Here is a 23821-nt window from a genome sequence, read left to right on the forward strand (position 1 = left end):
GATAAGGCCCTGGGAGACGAGGATGTGCCTCAGGGCGGGGTTGGTGGCCAGGGCCCGGAGCAGCGTGATACAGTGTTCGGTGACGGCCGAAGCGCAGCCATAGCACTTGGTGGAGGATGTGTGGCCACAGCCCAGGACGGACAGGGCACGGTACTGGCTGGCGGTGAAGGTGGGCTGCACAGAGGTCCTGGATGACTTGGTGGCTGCTTCTCTCTGCTGCAGGTCATATTCCAACAACTCCTTGCGTGAAGCAAAAACTTTCTAAGCAGAAAAAATTAGACAAAAGAGGAAGAAATTAGCAATTAAAAGGAGGAAATTAACTTGAAATTAGCTTTGGTTTGAAAAAACACTTGATATGCATTATTTAATTTAACCTTCTTGATAACCTTACCAGGTACTTTATCCCCATTTTACAGAGGAGGACCAAGCTTAGAGGGGTTGGCTTGACCAAGATAAGTGGTGGTGTTAGAACTCAGCCTCTGATTGTAGGCACATACCCTTAACTCCCCTGTAACGCTGTCTCATAAAGAACAAAGCAGAAACACAGGGACACACAGCAAGACGGCACGCCAGCAATTCTGGGGACAAGGACCCTGGCTGCTCTTGTCTGTGCCAGCCTTCCACGCTGCGGAGGTGAGGTCTGTAACTTTCCATCCACCATAGGGCCTGCCCTGGTGGCCTGGAGGTGGTGAGCTCTACCTACCAGCCTACAAACATCTATATTAGGAAAAGCAGAAACAGAATTTGAAACCAGTAACACCTCTAGTAAAAGCTAAGTTGTAAACAGTCAAGAAAAAGAGATCTGTCATAATCTTCATGAATCTGTTTTCTGGAATGAACTCGGCTCTCAGCCGAGCACCAGAAACTGCAGTGGGTGAGAAGCTGTGCGCCAGCCACTCGGACTCTTGTCTTCTCAGCTGGACCCGGCACCGACAGGGCTGAACTTCTGGGTGAGAGCAAAGAATTGCTTTGAAAACAATATGGATGCGTTACCGCTGTAGTTCAGTGGAAACCAATCTGACTAGTATCCATGAGGATGCAGGTTTGATTCCCGGCCTTGCCGGGTTAAGGAATCCGGGTTGCCGTGGGCTGTATACCACAGTTCAGATCCTGTATTGCCGTGGCTGTGGTGTAGGCCAGTAGCTACAGCTCTGATTCGATCCCTGGGAACCTCCATATGCCATGGGTGTGACCCTAAAAAGAAAAGAAAAAGAAAAGAAAACAATATGGATAACACACAACAAAACACTCTCAGGGTGCTCCCATCTCTACCTGAATGATTTTGGAAAGTTCATCGAAAGAGTTCTTGCAGTCTCCACAGTATTCCTGCGCCAACTGCAGGATGTAACGATTCACACTGGCTGAAGTGGAACTGATGCCCCCGGCCGTGCCCGAGTCATCCTGCAACGCAAGAGGTAAGCTGTCAGCCTTGCACCCTGAGACGGTCTCCCCAAGGGCAGGCTGATTCTGACCCAGAACCCTCTTCACATGCCCCTCCAGCTTGCAGTCATTACCTGCGGCTTCTCGGGAGCTGCCTCGTTCACTTTGCAGAGCAGATTCTCCAGCTGAGGCCGATGTCCCATCAGCTGGTGATACACACGGTCAGCTTTGTCTAGAAGAGTGTTGATGTTGGAAACGGCCTAAGCAGGGAGAGACAGGCACATGCGTGAAGGCGTCTCAGGACGCAAACCTGCCCTGAGCAATTCGAATTGAGAACCATTACTGAGGCACTGCCTCTGGGTCGCATACTGTGTTTTATTCATTATTTCTATTCTTCACAATAATCCTGTGGGGTGGGTATGTTATTTCTAATAATATAAAATATACTTATTAAAAAAAAGCGCTGAGAGAAGCAACTTATGCCAGGTCGCACAGTACTAAAAAGCACAGGTGGAACTGGGACTTCTGTCCTCCTGATTCCAAAGCTCCGTGTTCTCTTGCTCCCCCATGTGCTTGACGTGACTATCCCAACAGCGCCCCCCTTTCCACCGTCCTCTGATGTCCAGTCCCACCACATCATGCTGGCAGAGAAGTAGCCCCTGGACCACCTAATGCTGAGGGCAGGCCAGCGGCTGCAATTGGAAGCAGGCAGTGGAACAAATGCAGGGCAAGTCATCCAATGTCTGCCTTTCCAAATCTAGTTCTTGGTTGCTTGAGATATTCTAGTTTCATTACCAACCACCATGCCTCCAAAATCCTAAACAAACCATGTGTTCCAATATACCTTATTTGTTCCCACTCAAAAGTTGAGCCCTGAGAACAGTGCTGAGACGAGGAAGCTTGAGCTGGAAGGAAAGCACATTCCCCACTCCAGCTCGGTCCACAGCTCAGATCAAAGCCTCTGCCCTGAGTCAGGACAGATGTGGCCTCACCTTCTTCCGGTCTTCTTCATTCTCAATAGGATCCACTGCACAGCAGGGCTTGGCATAGAGCATGAAGTCGAAGCGAGCATATTTACAGAAGCCGCAGGCGTTACACAGGAAGGGATCCTTTTCATCATAGTTGATGGATCTAAAAATCCAAAGTGTCTGGGTCAGGGGGCAGCAGAGGTTTGGGGGGAAGAAGAGACAGACTGTGCCGCTTCTATACTCAGGAAACTACAACAGGGGGTTGGCTGCAAGTAGGCGAGGATGACCTAAGCAACCAGGTAACAAGGAAGTTTAGGACCCAGATCTAAACTTGGGGACCCTGCCACCCCCACCACAGGATGGATGCACGCACACACACACACATGCGCGCACACACACACACGCACACTCTCCCCCACTCCTGCCTTTCCGCCCTCGAACTCCACACTCTACAGGCCCCTAATCCTCTTGCTATTGTGAGGGCAACAGACTCCAAAACTGCCCATAATGAGACCCTTAGAGAAAAATACAAAGAATGTCCCTGGCCTGGGGGACAACACTCACTGACCTGCACTTGTGACACTGGTAGACATTCTCGCCACAGTTACCGCAGACCCCCGGGTTGGCAGGGACTGAGGCACTGCAGCGTGGGCACTGCAGGGTCTCCGTGGAGGCCTGGTAGTTTTCATAGAAGTCTGCAAACTCGATCATCAGGTTGGAGGCCACGATGGGCAAAGGCAGGTCGATCTTCACCTCTGTCTGCCCAGGGGTCAGCTGAACCTTCTTGGCTTTGTGCCAGCGAGCCGGCCTAAAGAGACGGTGTCAGACAGAGGGGCAGAGGGCCTGAGAGCTTCTCACAAGGCCCTCGGCATTGACAGTCTGATAAGACGAAGAGAAGGCTGCCCCTACATATTCCCCTAAGGCAATTAAGTGATTATTCTTAAAAAAAAAAAAAAAAAATCTGGCAAATAAAGGCAACTTAATTTAATAAAATGTTTTGCCTCTACCCTTTCTCTAAAAACAAAACAAAACAAAACAAAAAAAAGGATAGGACGCACAGGTGCTTTAAGATATCAAATACAGTAATTTTTGAGATTCCAGAAAAACAAGTGAATATGCACCAATGAAGACATTCCTCCACGAGTATGCCACACGGAAGCCTGCAGCCCCAAGAGCTACCATGACGCTGCCTGCCGACAGTTCCCATCAGGACCACTACCTTGGGAGGAAGGATGAAGCTCAGGTTGCTCTAGAGAGGCAGAGGGACGTATCAGGATCCGGACCAAGAGTCAGGCAGAGTCCGAGAGAAGAGGCCTGTGGCAATCTAGAGGTAACTCTATTTATGTAATGAGAGCTGACACTTACTGAGCTCTCACTATGTGCCAGGCTCTGTTCTCACCACTTCACATACACTAACACATCTAACCCTTAACACCCTGAAAGTAGACTTATCTCCATGTCATAGTTAAGGAAATTGAGGAACATAAATTCTCTAAGGGATGTGAGTCCTCGGCCTCACTCCAGAGCCTGAGGGCTTTATCAACAGCTGCCCTGACCCTACCCGACAGGAAACCAGATCCACCTTCTCCAGAGGGGACTGGGCCATCCCAGTGAGCAGCTTTCACTTGTAGGTCACCAATGTTAATTCTGCTTTTCAAAGGACAAGGAGAAAACTTCCTTTAGGCAGAGTTCCTGGTGGCCATTTGTTCGTGTGGTACACGCTGGCTCTACGCTGCCTCTTAACAATTCCAACACGTCCATCCAAGGTACAGCACGGCCCTCACTCTAAGGCTAACATTCAAGCAGCATCTACCTATGCTCTCTGGCCAAGGGCAATGCTTGAGCCTTCAACGAGTGATCTGTTTCTGTAAGAGTCGACCCTGTAACCCGGGCTAGTGTTTTCTCAGGCCTGTACATGACATGCCTCGATTTGGACACTGGGACAGATGAGCCCGAAAGATCCAACATTGGCATACACAGAGGGAAGGCCCCATGCAGAAACAGAAGGACTTGGTACTTGAGAAGCTTCCTGAGAAATACTGCCTGCCCTGAGAAGAAGAGGCCAGGGTCTTCATCCAAGAAACAACCACTTCCCACACAGAAGTTTATATGAAAAGAGAACCACTCTAGTTATCATGGGTAGGAGAAGCCTGGAGTCTGCCTCACTCAGCTTCCCTTCAGGCTGCTGCAGAGTTTAGACCCTGAGGGCTCCATGGGACATAATTCAAAATAATCCCAGTGAGCTTCCTTAAGAACTGCCCCCGGTCCCTCAGCAGGACTGAAGTAGACAAGAGAGCACACGAAGCCTCTAGTAATATGCTGCTTTACCTGATTCCCACAACCAAAGCCAACAACTGTGTTGAGTCTCACAGGCCCACTGCCCTCCCCGAGTCTGAGAAACCCGTACTTGTTTTTCAGCTCCACGATGGCCTGCACGGTTCGGTTGTTGTAATAGAGGTTGATAGTTCGCACCATCTTGGTCCGTTTCAGGTCCCCAATTTTCACTGTCACTTTGCTGATGGTGTGGCTGCCAATGAGCTTCACGACCTGCTGGGTGGTGGTGTACCGCGTGTCCACTTTAATGGAAGACAGCTTGATGTACTAAAGGCAAAAGTCCACACAAAACACGGCATTAGTTCAAGGCTCCCGGCTCATCCTGTCCATGTCATAATTCATCAGTGTAACCCACTCTTCATCCAGGGATGACATTTCTACCTAATGTAGCCTGGCAGGTAAGGATTCATGCCCCTGGTGACCAACCATTAGAAGAGGCACAGTCAAGCTCTAGAAACAGGAACCCACTGGCCCTGCAAGGCTCAGGACTGTCCAAGGTAGAGGTGTCACTTACACAAAATGGCACTTCTGGATTATTACACACCAGGCAGGGATCACTCTCCAGGTAATAGCCATCAAACTCCACCAGGCCAGACAAAGTGCTAAGGAAGAAAGCAGTCTCAGCATAAGGAGATTTTCGTTTTAGAGAAAAGTGCAGCTCAATACTCCCCAAGGCAAGCCCCATCCAGTGGGAAATGTGAGAAGGAAGGAAACGTGAGGAAACCAAACAGGGCTGACAAGTCCCAAGAAGGACATCTCTACCGATCGATCTGAGAGGTTTCCTATTTCTGAACTGTCCTGAAGTCAGAGGATTCCTAAACAGTGCATTAAAATTTGACTCAAAGAAGAGTCCCGATTAAACTTATTAAAAATCATTGAATTGTATACTTGAAACAGGTAAATCTCATTGCTATGTAAATCATACCTCAATAAAGTTTGGCGGAAAAAAAAAGAACAGTCCCTGATAAACCAGGGAAATAATAAACTGAAAGTTCAGGAGTTCCCGTTGTGGCGCAGTGGTTAACGAATCTGACTAGGAACCATGAGGTTGCAGGTTCGGTCCCTGCCCTTGCTCAGTGGGTTAACGATCTGGCGTTGCCGTGAGCTGTGGTGTAGGTTGCAGATGCGGCTCGGATCCTGCATTGCTGTGGCTCTAGCATAGGCTGGTGGCTACGGCTCCGATTAGACCCCTAGTGTGGGAACCTCCATATGCCGCAGGAGCGCCCAAGAAATAGCAAAAAAAAAAAAAAAAAAAAAAAAAGAAATTTCAACCAGCATTCTCTTTCAAAAGGCGTTTTTTTTTTTTTTTTTTTTTGGGGGGGGGGGTCCTTCTGTCTTTTTAGGGCACACCCACGGCATATGGAGGTTCCCAGGCTAGGGGTCAAATTGGAGCTGCAGCCGCCAGCCTACACCACAGCCACAGCAACACGGGATCCGAGCCACGTCTGCCATCTACACTACAGCTCACGACAATGACAGATCCTTAACCCACTGATCGAGGTCGAGGTCAGGGATCGAACCCTTATCCTCACGGATGCTAGTCAGGTTCGCTAACCGCTGAGCCACAATGTGAATTCCGAAGTTTTTTCTTTAAATGCAACCGTTTCTATAAATTTGTCTTATGTGATTTAAACTTCAACCCTTGAAACTAGTGACTTTCTTAAATTACCGCTTACCAAACCTTAATTCAGCAGTTACGTTGTGAGCCCCTCCTATGTGCAAGAACGCAGATACAAGGGAGGAATTCAGAGACCAGCTCTGTGTATTGCTTCACATATAAGAGCCAATCAATGTGGAAAGAGCAACTCAAGACTGTTGACTGAGCTTCAAACAGGACGAAAGCAGAATAAAACTCACTTGTAAATGTTGGAATTGGGATGGTTGGTAAGAATATGGTTCTGAGTCCGCAGAATCTCCACAGCCTTCTGTGAATATTCCTTCAACTGAGAACAGAAGTCAATACAGGATCAATTAGAGCCCAAAGGAAAGCTGATACTGCCCTAGAAGGACCAGCCCTCAATTAGACCCACAGAGGGGCCTCATTCCTAGTCATTTAAAGGACTCCCGCCTTTAAAAGTTTCCACGATCTTTGTGACAGTCCATCTTTTTACATCTTGTGGAGGAAGATTAGTTTTGCTATTATGGAGAAGCCATGAAATGATTACCAAACTGCAGAAACACCTTTGGATATGTGATCAGGACTGCCTGCTAGGAAAACCAGGAGCACTTTCTTTTCCAAGCAACTTCAGTCAGTTGCATTTTCTTCCTCCCTTTACCTACTTCTGTTGGCTAAGCCAAATTCAGATCGTACTTATTTGCTAGTATATATTACCTAGGTGGTATACACATTGGGAACGCTTAATATATATTTAAGAGGTTTCATATATATATATATATATATATATATGTGAAACCCATACCCATACCCTGTGTGGGTTGGTCATAATGTTCTTTTTTTTTTTTTTTTAAGTCTTTTTAGGGCAGCATCCGCAGCATATGGAGGTTCCCAGGCTAGGGGTCCATTCGGAGCTGCAGCCGCCAGCCACAGCCACAGCCACAGCCAGAGCCACGTGGGATCCGATCCATGTCTGCGACCTACACCACAGCTCATGGCAACGCTGGGTCCTTAACCCACTGAGCGAGGCCAGGGATCAAACCCGCAACCTCATCATTCCTAGTCAGATTCGTTAACCCCTGAGCCACGACGGGAACTCCCTGGTCATAATGTTCTTAACTCAGGAGAAAAAAGGTTACGTGAGGCCAGTCAGCCTCATCGGTTACCTTCTTCTCTGTCTGTGGGGTCTTCAAGGAGAAATATCCTAGTAGGTCCACAAACTGGGCAGCCTTACGACCATAGGCTGGGAGCTCTGGCCATATGGACCACATCAGGTCTAGCAGAAGCTCCTGTTGAGATTTGCTAGAGTTTCTGTAGATAAATGACAGTTCATATCATAAGGAGTAGGAAATCCTGAAGTTCCTTTATTTATCTCCAAGGCTCGGGCACTGTTTTAGATACTATCTACTTCCCCACAAGCATGAGTTAAGTGTAAATGGCTCTACTGCTCAGCTGACAATCAGCCCTAACAGAAGTAGCACAGGTCTTTCCTGTCTCAGGATGCTGTTTACTCCCGTCATCCAACGGTGGCAGGAACTGAGCTTTGTTAGCCTCAAGAGCCAAGCCTGGTCATTTTACGAACTTCTAAACATAGCCTTCTTAAAGGAAAATGGATCATCTCTTGCTTCCGACACCAGTTTAATAGCTAAAAAGCAGACAACTTGACGGAGAAATCTGTGATGGTCAAGAGGATTGAGACTGGTGTAAACAGCGACACATGACCTTGAGGAAGCAACATAAATCCAAGACAGAACCGCCTCACCCACTCTGGTCCCAGACCCTGGACCCATGCAGCCTGCTAAAACTAAGCCCCAGACTCTACCTGTAGATATGCAACGTCAGGCAGTGGGCCTGCCAGCGCACCGAGGAAGAATTGGACTCTAAGAGGAAGCAACGCAGAAACTGGACCAAGGTCTCCTTATCGGCAAATTTGTTCAGCTGGTTCACCAGAGCTGTGCACAGCTGATCCTCTTGGCTGGCTGAGCTCTCACCTGCAACATCAGAGCAGGACTGAGGGCTGACGAAGAGGAAGAAGCAGTCAAGGGGCCTACAGCCAGTGCTCAGGTGGACAGGCAAGGGATTCTGCCCATGTCTTAAAAGTTTCACTGAAACGGCTGCAACCTGAAAACAACCTCTAGTTGTTTGCTAAACGACAAAAGGTCACACTGAACATCATAAAGCTACCAAAAAAGCACAGGATCAAGTGCCTGCACAAGCCTATCAGTGAACAAACATAGTGACAGTGGAGAAGGAATTTCTTTTCAAAAGTTGGCTACCTCGAACAGTCAACATTTACTCCAGACCTCTAGAAATGCAAAAGTGAATCACTCTGCTGTATACGTGAAAGTAACACAACATTATACACTAGTATACATCAACTAGAATGACCCGTGTGCTGCCCAAGAACACCACACCCTCATCACCAAGACAAGAAGACGACGTGTACCCTCCTTCTCCTTCTCCTTTTCTTCTTTCTTGCTCTTCTTCGTGGATGATTTTGACTGTGCTGCGGCCTGTCCAGAACTGGCAGCCACAGGGGCTGAGGAGGCAGCGGTGGCGCTGGAGGAGCCTGCGAGGCCGCCAGAGCGGCGAGCACTTTGCTGCCACACAGAGCGCAGGAGAGCAGCTGCAGCAGCACCGGAGACACGCCCTCGTCCACCAGGAAGCTGACTTGGAGGAGGAAGTAGAGGACGGCTGTGGGCAGAGGAGACAGGGGCGCTGAGACAACTGTGACACAGACAGCACACACCCACCCATACCCACACCCGCACGACTAGGAGGCCTTCTCCACACGCTGGGGCTACCCCACTCCCACCACCTTCCTTGTCCAGGTTCTCTGCTGGACGTTGTCGAGAGGAGAACTCACACCCTCTGTGGAAACACCCGACTGAGCACTGCAATCACTACAGAGATGGGCACCTGCACCCACTCATTTGAACAAGACGATCCTCACTGTAGCACCCCAAGTTTTGTCTATGGACCCTTTAAAGTTTTTACTTCTCTTCCTGGCTGGGCAGAGTTCTGCCTCTCTTGCTCAAAGCTCTATCTTAAGCACCCAGTTTAGTGCTTGGCATAGAGTGGGCCTCAATGAATAGTTCTCGAAGAAATGAAGGACTAACAGCAACCAAAGGAAGAGCCACTGCTTACAGTCGTCCTTGATGCAGAACTTCTGCCAGTTGACAGTTCGCTGGGCAGCAATCTCTGCACACGCTTTCAGGTGCTCCATCTGAAATGGAAACAGGTCACCAGAAATAAGTCACCCCACCACACTGCCCACACCTGCTGCCTTGAGTGTTGGCTTCGGGTTACAAACACTTGTCGTCTGTACAAGACTGACCCAGTGTCCTAGTGACCCTGGGACCAAGGCCCACACTCTGCGGCGCTTACTGAGCCTCCTATCTTCTAGGCCCCACCACCCAAAGGCCCTTTGTTTTCAGGGATCCTTCAGAACACTCAATAAAGCAGCAGCCAAGGTAGGCCATGACCTAACTCCACAATCCAGGTTTATTCTTTTTCTTGCTAAAAACACTACGGTAAGTGCTCTGGATTAGGAGTTGATGTTCGTTCGTTTTTTTCTTTTTTTTTTTTTTTGTCTTTTTAGGGCCGTGCCCTTGGCACAGAAAGGTTCCCAGGCTAGGGGTCAAATTGCAGCTATAGCCGCTGGCCTATGCCACAGCCACAGCAACTCGGGATCTGAGCCGTGTCTGCGACCCACACCACAGCTCATGGAAACACTAGATCCTTAACCCACAGATGGAGGCCAGGGACTGAACCTGCATCTTCATGGATACTAATCAGATTCATTTCCGCTGAGCCACAATGGAAACTCCCGAAGATGTTCTTTCTAGATGTTCTTATGCAATATATTCGATTCACTCCCCAAAGTCAAACAATTTATCTCGGGTGGTGATAAATAATTTTAGGACAAAAATGAGAGGTGCACAAATCTCAGGTTGATCCCATCTGTAATGTGAGCAAATGACACTGGGAAGAAGCCCAAGCACCGCTCCTCATAATGGAAGAACCACTGCCAGGCAGGGGCGGGATCAGAGAGGGGAGATCCTGGACCCTGAAGGCAAGTTCACACGGCACAGCACCCTGCCGGGTACCACAGGCTGACCCTGACCTCGGCCCTGGCCAGATGTTCTCTAAGCGCTGACAAGCCCTGAGGGTGCTGCTCCATCCTGTTACCTACTTTGTTGAGCCCCAGCACACACCCTCTCCCTGTCCGACTGCCCCTCACCGGCCGTACCAGGCTGATAAGCGTGTCATACTGCAAGGCGGAGCCTGAGCTGGCCGTGACCACGCTCGCCCGGAGGAATATCCCCTGCTCCTCCAGCAGCTTCTTGATCCCACGCACATGGGAGTCCAGGGTGTGCAAATCCCGGAGCTGGCGGTACTTCTCCTTTGACCCACAGATGAAAAGCAGAAGTTTGCGGACTTGCCGGCGCACAAACGGGGTTTGCTGGATCATCAGGTACTTGAAGGGAGAAAGAGCACAAAGTGTCAATGACTCTGGAACTGTACATGCACAAGCCGTGGCCCTCTGGGTTTTCATGAACTATTATTAAAAACTGGTGAGGAACACAAACCAAGCTATGTCCTCACAGTCAGGCTACCTCCTGGTGAGCTTCAGTAACCCTTAGAGGGACAAGAAGAAAGGCATAGAAAGACAAATGTCCAAAAGGGGGAAAGAGCGGTATTCCTGCTACCCCTGTGAAGAACTGAGGGATCTACAGGGAAGCTGGCCTCCACTCTGGCGCACTCAGAGTGAAACTCTGTGGGAAAGAGATTCAGAATCCCCGGTCCAGGTCAAAGAGGTGGGCAGAAGCTCCACAACATGAAGAGGTCATCTGGGGTTTGCTAACATTAACCTCACACTTGCTGTGTGAGTTATTAGACTGTCTTCTCTCAGTTCCAAACCCACCCTGTTCTGGGATGTCCAGTCCAGAGCTACGCTAAATGAACTGCTGCTCTGCAGTGGGTTCCCTGAGGGTCTGCCAACGGGAGCATGGGAGGGACGCCAGAAGGCCAGAGGAAAAGGGACTCGCTCCTCCCTGTTTGCCTGCCGTCCTAGCAGCCCTTCACCCTGGCGGCCTCCAGCATTTCTTCAGTCAAGGACAAACCCGGCGCACGGGGTCCTGTCCATCAGCTCCTTTCACACCTGCAGAACCAAGCACCCTGCAGCCCCTGAGACCTCGGGGTGGTGCTGCAGCAGCCCCTCCTCAGATCCCCCAGGCCTCTCCTCCCCATTCGTGGGGCTGCTGGCAGCTGCTTCTTGCGGTGACTATCTCTGCGTCACCTCAACATTCCCTTGTTATCTTTTTGGTTCTTCAACAGCTGTTTAACCCATTCTCTATATTAAAACCTCCCAGTTACTTTAACTAGGACACTTTTCCGTTTTCCAGACAGAGTCCGGACTGCTAAACTTGTCCGTTATGACCACGTGTGGGCGAAGTTAAATGTACGGAAGCAGAGACGAGAGTGGACGGCCTGCTTTGATGGCCATCTTCCACGGTCTCACTACTCTCCGGAAGGGCGAGACCTAAATGGTGGGGGGACTCTGCTGGGGAAATACCGCACGAGGGTCAGGGCACAAGGCGGCCACAAAGGCAGTCACAGCTGGCGGATCCTCTGCTCGACTGGCACCTTCACTTACCTCTGAGAGAAAGTAAAACCACGAATGATCAAAAACGGGAGGTGGGATTCGAGAATTGGTGTCGGCGATCTTCTTGATTTGGTAGGGCAGCCTCAGGACCATCTCCGTTAGGAGCTGAGTGTAGGCCTCAAACACATCAGCAGCGTGGCCCTGGGAGAAGAACACTCGTGTAAAAACCTGTGACTGACAAGCTTCCGTGGCCAGAGTTAGAAAAGAGGCCAGCTTACTGCCGACTAGGTACCACTTATGCTGGAGATGGTAAGTGGTGCCTTTCAAAACTGGAGCCATCACGGACTGACAGTTTAGTTTACACACCCCCCAAAGGCCCCCGGCTCCTGGGGCAATTTCATTACAGGCAAAGGTTATGGTGGAAGCAGATCTCACTGCTCTTTAAAGTTCTCACATTTCACTCTGGTTTTTGACACTGGATTGATTTTTACTCTGCTTACATAAAAATTAGATTAGGGAAAAAAGAGAACACATAGTAGTGGAGAAGGATTTCTGACTTTCTGTGTCATCGAACTGGGGGTTGAGAGGAATAACATATGGTCTTTGCTGATAGTCTGGACGGAAGGACTCCACGCAAGCCCAGGGACCAGGGAAAGGCTACCTGGACCAGACTGGACAGCAGGGAAGTGTGCGTTGGGGAAGGAGCCAATGCCTGAACTGGGTCCTGAGGAAAGACAAGGAATAACGAGCTGGGGAAAAGATGGGATGCAGAGGAGAGGAAAGAACTTCAGAAGGGACAGCATCTACGAAGGTAACAGCCACATGAGGAGAAACGCAGAGATCAGCAGGGCTGCATGCAGGGTGCTGCAGGTGAGGAAACAAGAGTTAAGTAGACAGGTGGATCCACAAAGAAGTTTTTGACCTAAAAGTTATAATAGAAAACTCGCAAAAGGTTATAGAAAAGAGAAGGACATGACCAGATTTGCATTTTATCCCCTTACATTCCCACACTACTCAAAACTGATTATGGAATAAGAGCCAGCCCAGGCCACGCTACTCCACTACAGGGACTCAAGTGGGACAGAAATGGTAGTAATTAACATTTATGAGCCACACTGGCATGTGCCAGGCACTGTACTTCACAAGCATCACCTCGTTCAGTGCTTACAACAAGTCTATAAAGCAGATTCATGTGCAGCCTCATTTTCCAGGTGTACACACTGAGGCTTACTGAGGTCAGACAAAACTTCTCCAAGCTTCACGGCTGGTAGGTGGCAACATCTGTTCCCTGAGACCTGTTCCCAGACTCACCTGACCAGAAAGCCCATCTTCTCAACTAGCCTGATACAGGGCCTCACGACAGCAGGGGGAGTACGTGACATTCGTGGCTCCATCTACACTACTCACAGAGGGTGAAGAGGAGAGTGACAGTTCTCTGGCTGAGGGACAGGAGTGGGCCACTGTCGGGGAAGGGCCTCACCTTCACGTACTGGCGGAGGAAGAACGGGCTCATGTCGGGTGGGGATGACGTAGTGTGCGGTTTTAGCAACTGGCTGGTAGCCACGGGCTCCTCATCATTCTGCTGGCTCTTCCAATACTCCAGCAGGGACTTGAGCACGTGCAGGCAGTAGTCCACAGCCCCTGAGCTCAGCAGGGCTGCTGCCGTGGCACTGGAGATGAGGGAAGACGACTGGGGAGAAAGAGGGAGAAGCTGAGAATGGCCTGTAAAAGCTGTGTGTCATCCAGCTGTGGGGGTAGGAGACCCGCTCACAGGAGTCTGAGAATGCGCATGGTCATGGGAGTGAGTGAGTCAGTCTCTTGAGTTAGAGAAGTTTCCCAACCAGCTCAAACATTTCCCCAACTCTTTGGAACAACAGCATGGTAACGGAGAACAAAGAAACACTAGTTCTCAACTCTAATCTCCCTACTCATACGTGCCAGAAGCCAGGGAGGCAAGGAGTTGATAACCTTTCCACCTGGAGGGAAGAGGTTTTTTCTTTTCCCATGGGCAACTAGGAAAGAAGCCCATTTCTTTCAAGAAGAGAGAAAACTTTCCCCTATAGGCCCTTCTCAGCAACCCCACTCTCCAAGTAGGGGCTCTTCCCACAGCTTCCACAGGAGATGGGGTGGGGATCACATGAATAAAAAAGTAGGAGAAAAGCTACTGTAAATAAAACCATTAGGAGAGCCTTGCAAATCCCAGCAAACCCCACGGCTCGTAAGCTCATTAGGATGGGACGCAGTTCAGCCTCCATTTCTACCTTCCCTGCTCTGTGTTAATCTCCTTTCCACCCCGCACGCGCTGCTTTTTCTCTGCGTTATTACCATACCTTATAGCGACGCACAGAGGGGAATCCTCTTAGCCATTCTGCGCCTTGCAGAACAGTCCCTGCTTTTCAATAATGGAACTTCCAAACCCTTTAACCCCTCCAATGGAGGGATTGTTGGAAAAGATCAGAGCTTGGAAGGGATTCTGAAAGAGGTGGAGGCTCTGCTCCTGAAGAGGTGGGTGACAGCTTAGAATCTTACTCCTCCCGAGCGACAACGGCCTTGCTCTAACAGAGGGCTATCCCCTCTGCCCCTCGTCCTAGCACCCATCAGACATGAGCTCAAGGCTAAATACCTCACATATGGAAGATTTGGATCCGGACTTGGTCCTGGACATGAAGACACTCAGGAGCCTCATCACCACCAGGTGGACCTCGTTCAGGGCGCTGCGCTCGTTCTTTCTGGAGACATCCTGCAGGCGGAGGCGGAGCCCAGAAGACCACACTGACTCCAGCCTTGAGGGATCCTCTCAACAAGACCCCTTGCCACCCTGTGCCCACTGATGCTAACTATTCCTCCCATGGAATCAGAGACTAAGCAGGCCCCAGCGTCCCTGGATGATCCAGAGCCTGACACAGCCAGGAAGCCATGGTAAGAGACAAACAACCAATTTGCTGTTTACACCTTGAACAGCTACAAAAGGTCCATGAGGACAGGGACGCATGCACAGCCAGATCCAAAAGTATGTCTGGGCCAAAGTAGGCACCAAAACATCTTTGACGAATCAATAAGACTGCAGTCCTCAGGGTCACCCCCTGAAACTAGGTGAAGCTTCTTTAAAAGAGGAATGAAAAACTGAAAACTTGTCTCGCCAATCCCTGCTTATCACACAGTGTGACTCAAATTTCACCTTCTTATCCATGCCCAGTTCAGCAATAAGCTGGGACAGCAGGTTGTCCAGGGCACCCTTGTCCTTCTCATCTTCCCCATCCAGATCTGTAGTAAGCATCAGAATGACCTGGAAGTCAACAGAGAGATAAAACATGAAAGCCAGTTCCCCGAAGAGCAACAACACTAAACAAAGAGGTTTCCAAAGACCCCTTGGGTTTCCTGACTTCTCTGTCAATCATGTAACTAAATCCACGAAAAGGTTCTAAGTTTCAAGGTAATCAAAGTTGAAGTGTCCAGAGGCAGAAGAGCCCAGTTTTGGTAGATGCCACCCTTGGCATCACAGAAAATGTTCTGCAAAAAGTCTGCAAAACTAACTAACCTACATCTTATATCCAACAAAAGTGGCTTAAGATACAGCACTGTGCTGTGCTAAATAAAGAACAATTTTGCCTAAGAGAAAGGCAACTAGTGGGAGCATAGCCTCCAGACCACACTCTAACACCAATATTAACAGGGAGTTATTATATACTAAGAATCTCTGATGCTGACTTTTGTTCCTGGCTCTGTCAATAACTAGCTGGACGGCTGCAGACTGACACTGTTTATTTTATTTCTCTGATCCTTGGGCTTCTCATCTACAAAATGCAGGGCTGTTACTTGCAATTCAAAATTACATGTCATTATTCTATAACCTAATACCAAACAAGGCTTTACAGAGCCCCTGGAGGAGAGCTCTGATCATGCCAAAGGATGGTCCAACTATGATGAGATAGACCCAGGTGAACCGAGGGATACCTGCATGTATGGGATGGCCCGGACACCTCCAACATTTCGTAACTGGGGCAAGGTTTGCAGTAGTCTCTCCAGCAGCATCAGACGGACCATGTGCAGCCTGAAGGCCAAGGGAAACATGTGAAACTTGAGCTAATACACGAACACTAACCAGCTGAACATAGTTCTTTCCTCCTGCCATCAAGGTTAAATAAGGAACCTACTTCTTAGGAATAATCCTAGCATTTAAAAAAATGTGAGAAATGCCTTTGGAGGTAGGAAATGGAAGGAAAAATCTCTCTCTGCTGAAGGGGAGCAAAACTATTCCAAGATATAACTGATGGCCCTGAAAACTTATTAGAGGAAACTTAAAATATTTCTCAAGCAATCCGGTCCCAGTTGTTCTCAGTAATAAAATCAAACCTTCCATAGTAAGCTCTACGGCTTTTCCTGACACATGGCCCTATTCTGCCTCCTCTGGGCATTATTTTCTGGAATTCTTCCATCTACAAATTTTATATCATCCAGCTGCATGGTGCCCCAGCCCTTTCTTCTTGTTTCCCAATCCTCAGGAAGACCGGTCACTGCTTCACCCTCTCACACCTTTTCTATCGGCTTTGCTAGTGTAAAATTCAACTTCAACATCCATACTAGAACCATGAGTTCTCCCATATACACAGTTGGCTACTACCTTGCCTTCTGCATCTGCAGACATACACCTGGACTTCGTAGCAAATGTGTGCCTCTGGATTGTGAATGAATATGCTCATTCAAGAGAACCACTATGCAAATTAAGTAGCTAGGGTCTTGTCAACAAGTTGGTTGGCACTCTCATCTAACACAGATTAACAATCCATTTGCTGAACCAATTAATGGATTCATTCTTATAATTAATAAACTGCTTTTGCTTCATTTTACTTTACCAGCTGTGTGCAAGAAACCATATGCCTATGCATTTTTTTAAGTTTGATTTCCATGTATTATATATCCTAGTGGGTATCTAGAATATTTTCAAAATAATAAAATTCTGGGTGAAAATAGAATCTTGAGTAATAAATGACAATCATTTTAAAAAGAACTCGGAGTTCCCATCGTGGCACAGTGGTTAAGGAATCCGACTAGGAACCATGAGGTTGCAGGTTCGGTCCCTGCCCTTGCTCAGTGGGTTAATGATCCGGCATTGCCGTGAGCTGTGGTGTAGGTTGCAGAGGCGGCTGGATCCCGCATTGCTGTGGCTCTGGCGTAGGCCGGCGGCTACAGCTCCAATTTGACCCCTAGCCTGGGAACTTCATATGCCGCGGGAGCAGCCCAAGAAATAGCAAAAAGACCAAAAAAAATAACAAATAAATAAAATAAAAAGAATTCAAAAGAATGACCAAAACAACCTTCACCATACAGTACTACATAAAAGCCCATCCATGCATCTTCAAATAATTAGCCCAGCTACGTACGGACTACAAATGAATGAAATTGCTCAGAACAGGATTAGGTACAAGTGACCAAAAGACAAGACATTAGCAATACTTCTAGGATAAAAGATAACAGGTTTTGAGATGGATGAAAATCTTCAGATTTGGATAATGAGCATGTGAATATACACAGAAAGGAAAAAGTCAATGTAATGAAGAGTCTGGACCTGGACCAAGATCACGCCAGATTACTGACTTTTCAAACTCTTAAGATAGTGGTACTCTTTTTTTCCCCCCCTACTTTTGAGAGCTGTACCCGAAGCATATGGAGGTTGCCAGGCTAGGGGTCCAGTCAGAGCTGTATCCGCCAGCCTACACCACAGCCACAACAACGCAGGATCTGAGCTGCATCTGCAACCTACACCATAGCTCACAGCAACGCTGAATCCTTAACCCACTGAACGAGGCCATATGTCCTCATGGATGCTAGTCAGATTTGCTCCCGATGAGCCACAGTGGGAACTCTAAGACATAGTACTCTTGAAACTTAAGCAAAAAAAACCCAAAACAAAACGGTGTACCAAAAATTGGAATTTCCTCCTCTTGTAACTTAAAACCAATTCAATTATATTATTTAAAACAATAAAACACTTAACAGTTGTTTAATTAACATACTAAGAAATAAAGTTAACTTAAAACAACTTTAGAGAATTCCATTAGCAATATAGCTAGGTTACCTAAATTGACCCTCCAGCTAAAAACAACGGAAAAATCCCAAAAGGATATAACATCATTTTAGAAATAATGATGAGTCTCAAGAAATTTCAAAGGATCGAAATCACAGAGTATGTTCCCCAACCATAGTAAATTAAATTATAAATCAGTAACAGAAAAATAACAAAATCCCCAAATGTTTGAAAAGTTGGCAACATATTTCTAAATATCCCATGAGCCAAAGACTAAATCACAACAGAAGCTAGAAAACATTTTGAACTGAACATCAATGAAAATACAACACATCAAAATATGTGGGCTCTACCCTAAGCAAGGTTTAAAGGGATTTTTTTTTTTCTTTTTTAAGGACCGCATCTGCAGCATATGGAAGATCCCAGGCTTGGGGCTGAATAAGAGCTAGAGCTTTGGGCCTACACCACAGCCAGGCCAGATCTGAGCTGCATCTGCGACCTACACCACAGCTCATCCAGTGGGGCCAGGGATTGAATCCAAATCCTCATGGATACTACTAATGTTTGTTTCTACTGAGCCACAATAGGAACTCCTTTTAAAAGGAATTTTATAGAGGCTTCAAATTTGTATCTTTAAAAAAAAAAGCTTAAAATCAACGACTTAAACTTCCATTTTATGAAGCTTCTTTTTCTAATGGGAAGTTAAATCCCCCCCAAAATAAGGTATTAAAACAAAAATTTTAGTAAGGGAAAGGAAATAATAAAGAGTGGAAATGAAATAGAAAGCAGGCATACGACACAAAAAAAATCAATGTCAAAAGTTGTTTTTTTGTAAATAAAGTTGATACTGACTTTTTTCCCCAAAAGGGGGAAAATTTAATAATACTAGAAATGAAAAAAGGTATAGTATCACTACAGATCTAAAGACATTAAAAGGACGATAAAACAAATAATGAACAATTAAAATAAGTAATGAACAATAAAGCTGACAGGTTAAAATGAAAAACTTCCTTGAAAAGCACAACATACCAAAATTGACACATGAAGAAATAGAAATAATTCTATAATGTAAAGCATGAATCTATAGTTTAAAACCTTCCCTTAAAGAAAATCTAAACCCAGATGACTTCACAGTTAAATTTTTCCAAGACTTTGCAAAGTACTACCAATCTTAGACAACTCTTCTAGAGAATGAAGAAAGGGGAAACATGTCCTTACTTACTTTATGAGGCCAGAATAACATGCATATTGACACCTGACAAGGATATTTCAAAGAAGAAAAATTACAGGCCTAAGTAAAATATCAGCAAACCAAATCCTGGGATATAAAGCATATGATATCATGATCAGGTGTTCCCAGAAGGGTTGTTTAATCATGGAAAACAGCAATTAATGTAATTGACAACCTTAAAAAGAACACAGGAGAAAGACATAATCAACCAAGTACAACAGAAACAACTGAAAAGCTTTAAAAACTAATTCAAGATAAAACATTTTGGAGTTCTTGTGTGGCTCAGTGGGTTAAGGATCCAGCATTGTCATTGCAGCAGCTTAGGCTGTTGCTATGGTGCAGGTTCAATCCCTGCCCCGGGAACCTCCACATGCCACAGGTGCAGTCCACCAAAAAGATATAACACCTCCCAGCAAACTGGGAACAAAACTTAATTTGATAAAGAATCTATTAAAAAACTCTCCATAGAAAATCAGTTAACAGCATACTTAATGGTAAAATATTAAAACTTTTTCCTTGTGTCTGGGAATGAGATAAGGATTTCCATCATTATCAACCACTTCCATCCTATCCGATACAATAAGGCAAGAAAAGGCAATAAAGATTGTAGAGAGGAGTTCCCGTCGTGGCGCAGTGGTTAACGAATCCGACTAGGAACCATGAGGTTGCGGGTTCGGTCCCTGCCCTTGCTCAGTGGGTTAACGATCCGGCGTTGCCGTGAGCTGTGGTGTAGGTTGCAGACGCGGCTCGGATCCCGCATTGCTGTGGCTCTGGCGTAGGCCGGTGGCTACAGCTCCGATTGGACCCCTAGCCTGGGAACCTCCATATGCCGCGGGAGCGGCCCAAGAAATAGCAATAACAACAACAACAACAACAACAACAAAAAAAGACAAAAAGACAAAAGACAAATAAATAAAAGATTGGAGAGAAAAGAGTGAAATGTCATGATTTATGGAAGACAAGACTGTTCATGCAGAATCTTTGATCAGAATTAAATCTAATTACCAAACCAATAATTAGAATTTAAGTAAGTTTAAAAAGATCACTGAATACAAGGAAATAAAATAAAGGCACTAATGAGCTCTCCAGCAATTAAGAAATTATTTAGGCCAGAAAATGAGTGAAGACAGAAATCCAAAGGGATAAGCAGGGACCCAAGACTGACTTTAGGGCATCTGAAAACTTGACAGCCATGATGCTCTGAAGGTAACTTGGGTGTCTGGTTGCAAGGACCTCAAAAATGGCCCAGAATCTACCCCAAGTGAGGAATGCCTTTTCTGAGAACCTCATTAAAAAAAAAACAAAAACAAAAAAAACAAAAACAAAAACAAAAAAAACCCACAGAAGGCAAAACTTTGAGCTTAAAAGTAAAAAGAAACATATCACTTCCTCCCATACCACTTTTCTCCACTCAGGAGCCTATTAGAAAAATTAGTTGATTCAAATCTTGACACCAAAATAAAAGGAGGGAAAAAAGAACGAGTCGCTGAAATATAGTCTCATCTATTTTTTTTTCCTTTTTAAGGGGTAAATATTTTTTGTGTCCTCTTATTTTTTTTGGCGGTGCCTGAAGCATGAGAAAATTCCTGGGCCAGGGATCATACCTGTGCCACAGCAGTGACTCAAGCTGCTGCAGTGGCAACACCAGATTATTAACCCACTGCACTACAAAAGAACTCCCCATTTCAGAAAATTTTGCCAACCCTGATTTATGAAAATATCTTGTCTTCTAAAACCAGTAAGGTTTACCTTTTGTGTTTAAATGTGTGGAGCAAGTGATGTTTGTGTATGATCAGGTCAAGACACATTTACTCTATATTAATATCCAACTGACTCACTGCCATTTGGTAAGACTATCCTTTCCTCCACTGCACAGAAGAGTCACTTTTGTCATAAATCAAGCGACCATGTATGTCCATTTCTGAACTTATCACTTTCATTCATCTTTTTTTTTGCTGTTGTTTAGGGCCCTACCTGTAGCATGAGCAAGTTCCCCGGCTAGGGGTTGAATCAGAGCTACTGCTGCCAGCCTATGCCACATCCACAGCAATGCAGGATCGGAGCCGTGTCTGCGACCTACACCACAGTTCACGGCGATGCCAGATCCCCAACCCAGGGGATCGAACCAGCATCCTCATGGTACTAGTCAGATTCATTTCTGATGCGCCACAATGGAAACTCCTGTTTCATTATTTTGTCTATCCTTGTACCAACATCCCAACGTCTCTTAACATACCTTTATAATAAGCTACAGTTGTGCAGTCCTCTAATTTTGTGATTTTTTTTCAATACTGCCTTGGCTAATATTAGTTTTTTTGCTATTCCAAATAAATTTTCATATCAACTTGTCAATTTTGCCATATATATAAAATCAGCTGAGATTTCTGACTGGGATTAAACTGAACCTATATCAATTTGAAGACAACTGTTATCTTTACAATAATGAGTCTTTTAATCCATAAACACGGTATATCCCTTCATTTGTTTAGATCCTTAATTTCTCTCAGCTTCCATAGTTTTCAATGTAGAAGTCTCACATATCTTTCAAACTTATAACTGTGTATTTGTTTTCTGACGCTACTCAGAGCTCATGAAACTACAAATAACTAAGCACAGGGAATTAAAAAAAGAGCTATTAAGATGCGTGAAGAGAATATGATGGCCTACCATATATTTAAGTGAGCCCCAATAAGAGAAAATGAAAAAGAAAGTGCAATGAGATTAAATATTCTAGAACTAATAAAAGATACTAACCCAAACATTCAAGCAGAACAAATGTAAAGAAATCCATCCTAAACCTATCCCAGTAAAACTATGGTTTTATAAACAGTAACAAAATAAAGATCTTAAAAGCAGCAGCAATAAAGACACTATTTTCTAAAAAGCATTAGTTGTAACAGAAGGCGACATCTCATTGGCAGTAACAATGGATTCCACTTTCCATTTGGGGAAGAAAAAATTGTATACCCATCAAACACAAGATTGTATACCCATCAAAACACAGCTAAGCTAAGCTAAAATGTAAGCTAAAAAAAGACAATTTTAGACTAATGAAACCTGAGATTTTATAACGAGGGGATTTCCCCTAAAGAAAAATCTAATTGACCTAATTCAAGAAGAAAATGATCATAGATGAATGTCCTGAGATGCACAAAAAACGATGGGCAGAGAAAGTGGTAAATATGTGAGCAAATCTAAACGAACACTGATCATATAAATGATATAAAATAGCAATAATATCTTGAAAGCTTTAAAAAGACTTTTTAAAATTAAAACACACAAATCTAATAGCTTAAACTGGTAAGAATGAGAAAAGTTTTCTGAGGTACTTATATTATTCAGGAAGAAGATACGGCTCTTAGTCAACCTTAGTTTTGGTAAGCATGTATACTGAAATGATTAGCATAACTACTAAAAGACTGGAAATACAGTGAATGACCTCCAAATGTACAAATTTGACTGGGGTGGGGTGGGGATGGGATAGTGAAAAAATACAAGTCAACCCAAGAGGGCTACAAAGAAGACAAAAAGAAACACAGAAAGAGGCAGAACAAGTAAGAAGCACAAAATAAGGTAAAAGGTGAAAACTGGATTAAAAATACTTTCAAAAAATACATTTCAAAGACAGAGTTCCTGTAGTGGCTCAGTGGAAACAAACCTGACTAGTATCCATGAGGATTCGGGTTTGATCCTTGGCCGCACTCAGTGGGTTAAGGATCCAGCGTTGCTGTGAGCTATAGCGTAGGTTGCAGACGAAGCTTGGATCCAGTGTTGCTGTGGCTGTGGCATAGGCCAGCAGCTGCAGCTCCAATTAGATCCCAAGCCTGGGAACTTCCATATGCCTCAGGTGTGGCCTTATAAAACAAAAAAGAGGAGCTCCTGTCGTGGCACAGTGGAAACGAATCCGACTAGGAACCATGAGCTTGCCGGTTCGATCCCTGGCCTCATTCAGTGGGTTAAGGAGCTGGCATTGCTGTGGCTGTGGTATAGGCTGGCAGCTGTAGCTCCAATTTGACCCCTAGATTGGGAACTTCCATATGCCGCAGTTGTGGCCCTAAAAAGCCAAACAAACAAACAAAATTAATAAATAAATTTCAAAGAACCAAAAATCATATTGTCTGAACACATGGAATTAACCTAGAAATTACATTAAGAGTTTAAAAAAAAAAGATGCCTTTAATATTAAGCAGTTAAAAAACAAAACCCATCTGGAAGCTCCCCTGTGGTGTAGCAGGCTAAGGATCTGGCATTGCCCCAACTGTAGCTCAGGTTGCAACTGCGGCTTGGGTTGAATCCTCGGCCAGGAACTTCCACAGACCAAAAAAAAAAAAAACAAAAAAACAAAACCCCCATCAAAATATCATCAGTTAACGGACCCCAGAGGTCATCTTCACCAAAGAGTTGTTTCAAGAGTTAAGGGGGATGTACAGATTCTTTTTTCTCACATTATCATGCTCCATCATAAGTGACTAGATACAGTTCCCCAGCTATAATGAAAAAAAAATTGTATTAAAAAAAAAAAAAAAGAGTTAAGGGGGAGCGATAGGTTACAGCAAACACTACAAACAGTGTGATGCCCTCTCAAAATGTTTAATGCCTCACTGCTTCCGTGACTTCTTTTTCGGATGGACATCATTCAGTTCAAAATTCTGATTTCTGT

General features: G+C 45.7%; 1 protein-coding gene across 1 annotated transcript in view; it reads right to left on the reverse strand.

The window, feature by feature from the left end:
• UBR4 (ubiquitin protein ligase E3 component n-recognin 4) overlaps nt 1–23821 on the reverse strand; it is a 139583-nt gene that overhangs the window by 42628 nt on the left and 73134 nt on the right. Inside the window, 19 exon segments of the mRNA XM_021095464.1 lie at nt 3–261; nt 1273–1401; nt 1515–1640; nt 2373–2511; nt 2917–3156; nt 4756–4949; nt 5197–5284; nt 6540–6625; nt 7464–7608; nt 8120–8288; nt 8744–8869; nt 8872–8991; nt 9445–9523; nt 10550–10777; nt 11957–12106; nt 13386–13595; nt 14529–14645; nt 15084–15191; nt 15860–15956. Of these exon segments, the coding sequence (XP_020951123.1) occupies nt 3–261; nt 1273–1401; nt 1515–1640; nt 2373–2511; nt 2917–3156; nt 4756–4949; nt 5197–5284; nt 6540–6625; nt 7464–7608; nt 8120–8288; nt 8744–8869; nt 8872–8991; nt 9445–9523; nt 10550–10777; nt 11957–12106; nt 13386–13595; nt 14529–14645; nt 15084–15191; nt 15860–15956 (2810 nt within the window).

The sequence above is a fragment of the Sus scrofa genome, chromosome 6 (assembly GCF_000003025.6).
Source record: "Sus scrofa isolate TJ Tabasco breed Duroc chromosome 6, Sscrofa11.1, whole genome shotgun sequence".
NCBI lineage: Eukaryota > Metazoa > Chordata > Mammalia > Artiodactyla > Suidae > Sus > Sus scrofa.